Source organism: Drosophila bipectinata, chromosome 4 (genome assembly GCF_030179905.1).
Source record: "Drosophila bipectinata strain 14024-0381.07 chromosome 4, DbipHiC1v2, whole genome shotgun sequence".
Classification (NCBI taxonomy): Eukaryota; Metazoa; Arthropoda; class Insecta; order Diptera; family Drosophilidae; genus Drosophila; species Drosophila bipectinata.
The window spans coordinates 17,032,193-17,034,823 of NC_091740.1; the positions used below are offsets into that span (position 1 = coordinate 17,032,193).

At 54.1% G+C, this 2,631-nt stretch overlaps 1 protein-coding gene across 1 annotated transcript; it reads right to left on the reverse strand.

The window, feature by feature from the left end:
* Nucleotides 1–398: 398 nt before the first annotated feature.
* On the reverse strand, nucleotides 399–2,116 carry LOC122322066 (uncharacterized). The gene is made up of 2 exons (XM_043213383.2): nucleotides 557–2,116; nucleotides 399–505 (listed from the first exon to the last, which is right to left on the reverse strand). The coding sequence occupies exon 1, from the start codon at nucleotides 2,077–2,079 to the stop codon at nucleotides 802–804; it is 1,278 nt and encodes a 425-aa protein (XP_043069318.1). The 5' UTR covers nucleotides 2,080–2,116; the 3' UTR covers nucleotides 399–505; nucleotides 557–801.
* Nucleotides 2,117–2,631: the final 515 nt, after the last annotated feature.

Genomic DNA, 2,631 nt, shown 5'->3' on the forward strand with positions numbered 1-2,631 from the left:
CACATTACCCCGGGTGCTCTCAAAAAGAAAAAAAATCCCGGAAAAGTAGAGACAGGAGGACAGCCTCTCCCTCCCAAACCAGCTCGAATACCTATTGAGTAATAGGTATCTCAGCTGGGCGATAAACAGCTTCAAGCCCTTCAAATCCCCAGGCCCAGATAGCAAATTCCCGGCACAATTAATCAAAGCTGGACCCAATCTGAGTTCATGGATCAGGAAAGCTTTCTCGGCAATTTTCAGAATAGGCATCGTGCCCGGAACGTGGTTGCGGACAAAGGTATTCATACCCAAAGCGGTAAAACCATCACACCTACCCCTAAGGATTTCAGACCTTTAAGCCTGTCGTCCTTCCACATCAAGACGATGGAGAGACTAATCAGCCTCCACATTAATCTTACTGTTGTTTTGTGTCATGTGGAGTTGCCTTAAACGGCTCCCCACACGCGTAGGTCCGAAGAAAGGGGTACTTCAAAGGCCTTGGCTGTGGCTAACGGAACGTTTTATTCTATAAATTCATACATTAGTTTACAATTCAAATATAAATCCTTCTTCTTACCGCAGTGTGCCCTCCTACAATCAACAAAACAATGAATGGCACTTTTTGGCGGCATTCACACTACCGCTATTAGTAGGCCCGTAATTCCGATAACTTGAAATACTACATTTCCTAATAATACTGACTTAACTATCGATAACAATGTTTTTGACCGTCGACATCCCCGACCCCGTGAAGACCCGCTTCACTCAAATCCAAAAACTCCAAGTTTAGAGACGGGCCGCAACATTGTCCAAGATAGTCCATTAGCTCCTCCATCCATCTCCATCAGCTCCGCTGTAAACCTCCTCCACGATGCCCTTGCGCCACTCTCGTCTGGGCAAGGCAGGATCGCAGACGAAGACCATATCGGATGGGCTCCGTTCCCTGGCACCACTTCTCGCGGCGCACAAGCGTAGGCAGGTACTCCATGGTGGGACTCCACATGGTCCCTCGGCGCGACTTCTTCCAGGGTATGGCGCAGCACTCGCTTGACGCAATGCACCATCTGCTCCCATACTCCGCCTCTGTATCCTCTCCGTCTCGAACGCGTCTCCAAATCGTCTGGCGTCCTTGTCGGCTCCCACGAAGTTCTTGCTCACCTCGTACACATCCGGGTCTCGATCGTCGTTACCATCTCTCCAAAGGAATCGTTGGGAACATCGATCTCCAACCTTGTCTGCAGCATTAAACACAAGCCGGACCTCACCGGGCTTGTTCGGGGTTTCGACACCGAATTGTGGCAAATTCCATAGCTTGTCGCTCTTCCCCGCGACCTCATCCGGCTGCAATTTCCTCGCATATCCTTTGGACACGTCCTTGATGATCCGATCGTATACTAGCGCCAACAGCCCGTTGCGCTTCAACTTCTCGACGTTGATCAGCCGTCTGTGTGCCATCTCGTAGCTCCGTGGCAGCACAGCGTGGTCATCCTTCCAGAGCAAACCCGTCTGGTCGCGACGCCCCACTTTCACCGTGGTGTCGTCGAGGATCCTTTGGGCCCGCGCGTCGTCGCTGGCTGCGACCGGTTGCGCGAGCTTCACACCAAAGCCTTCCATCTCGACGTAGTCCTCCACCATCTTTTCCATCGTGTCCTCCACTGACACGGCTAGAAGGCAGGACCTCGGTGACGGCGTAGTCGATTGTCCACTTACTGGCCCAAACACAACCCATCCAAGCTCGGTTGCGGCCGCGAACGGTCCCTCTCTGGCGAACCGCCTCGTCCTAAGTGGCAATCCTAAATGTCCATGGTCCAGTCCGATGAGCAACTTCGGCACCACGTTGCTGTAGGGTTTCATCGGCAGTCGCGAATCCTTATGAACGCCCTGGACATCTCGTCGACATAACGTCTGCATCGGCAGACTCAGGCTCGAAACGGCGTACACGTTCCTCAACGGGTGACGAGTGGGCTTCCCAGCTCCACTGATCTCCAGGCTCACCACGTTGGTAGGCTCCCTGCTTGCTCTTCCTCCAAACCATTGGATGTTCAGTTGTCGACGTTCGCCTTGCACTCCCAGATCCCTCCGTAGCTCATCGTCGATCATCGTGACGGAGGATCCTTCATCTAATAGCGCGTATGTGTCCACCTGGCGACTAGCTCCGTACAGCGTTACTGGCAGTATACGGAACAAAAGTCGGCCTCCTTTGACGTCAATGCTCAAGTTCCTCTGCATGGGCGCCTCCGCTGGCTGCGGGGCCCTTCTCTCCTGGCTGTTCCTGCGGACAGCCGACTCCTGGGTCCTCTCGTGGTCCCTGTAACCACCTCGTGGCGAAGACCTCCTGTCCGGGCTGCGTCTGGAAACTGGTGACATCTGGTTCCCTCCGTTGTGGCGCCTGAAACCACCTCGCTGCTCCGGCCGTCTTCGCCCTTCGTCCTCTTCATGTAGCAGACGGTGATGCAATCTGCGGCATCCGTTGATCTGGCACTCGCCATGCACATCGCAGGATCTGGCCGCATGCCCACTCCGTAAGCATGTGAAGCAGAGCCGATGCCTCTTCACCATGCTCCATCTGCCCGGTGGCGAAGCTCCAATGAATTCGCTGCAACTCGTCGTAGCATGTTGACCTTCACAAATTGGACAACCTCCATGCCGGTC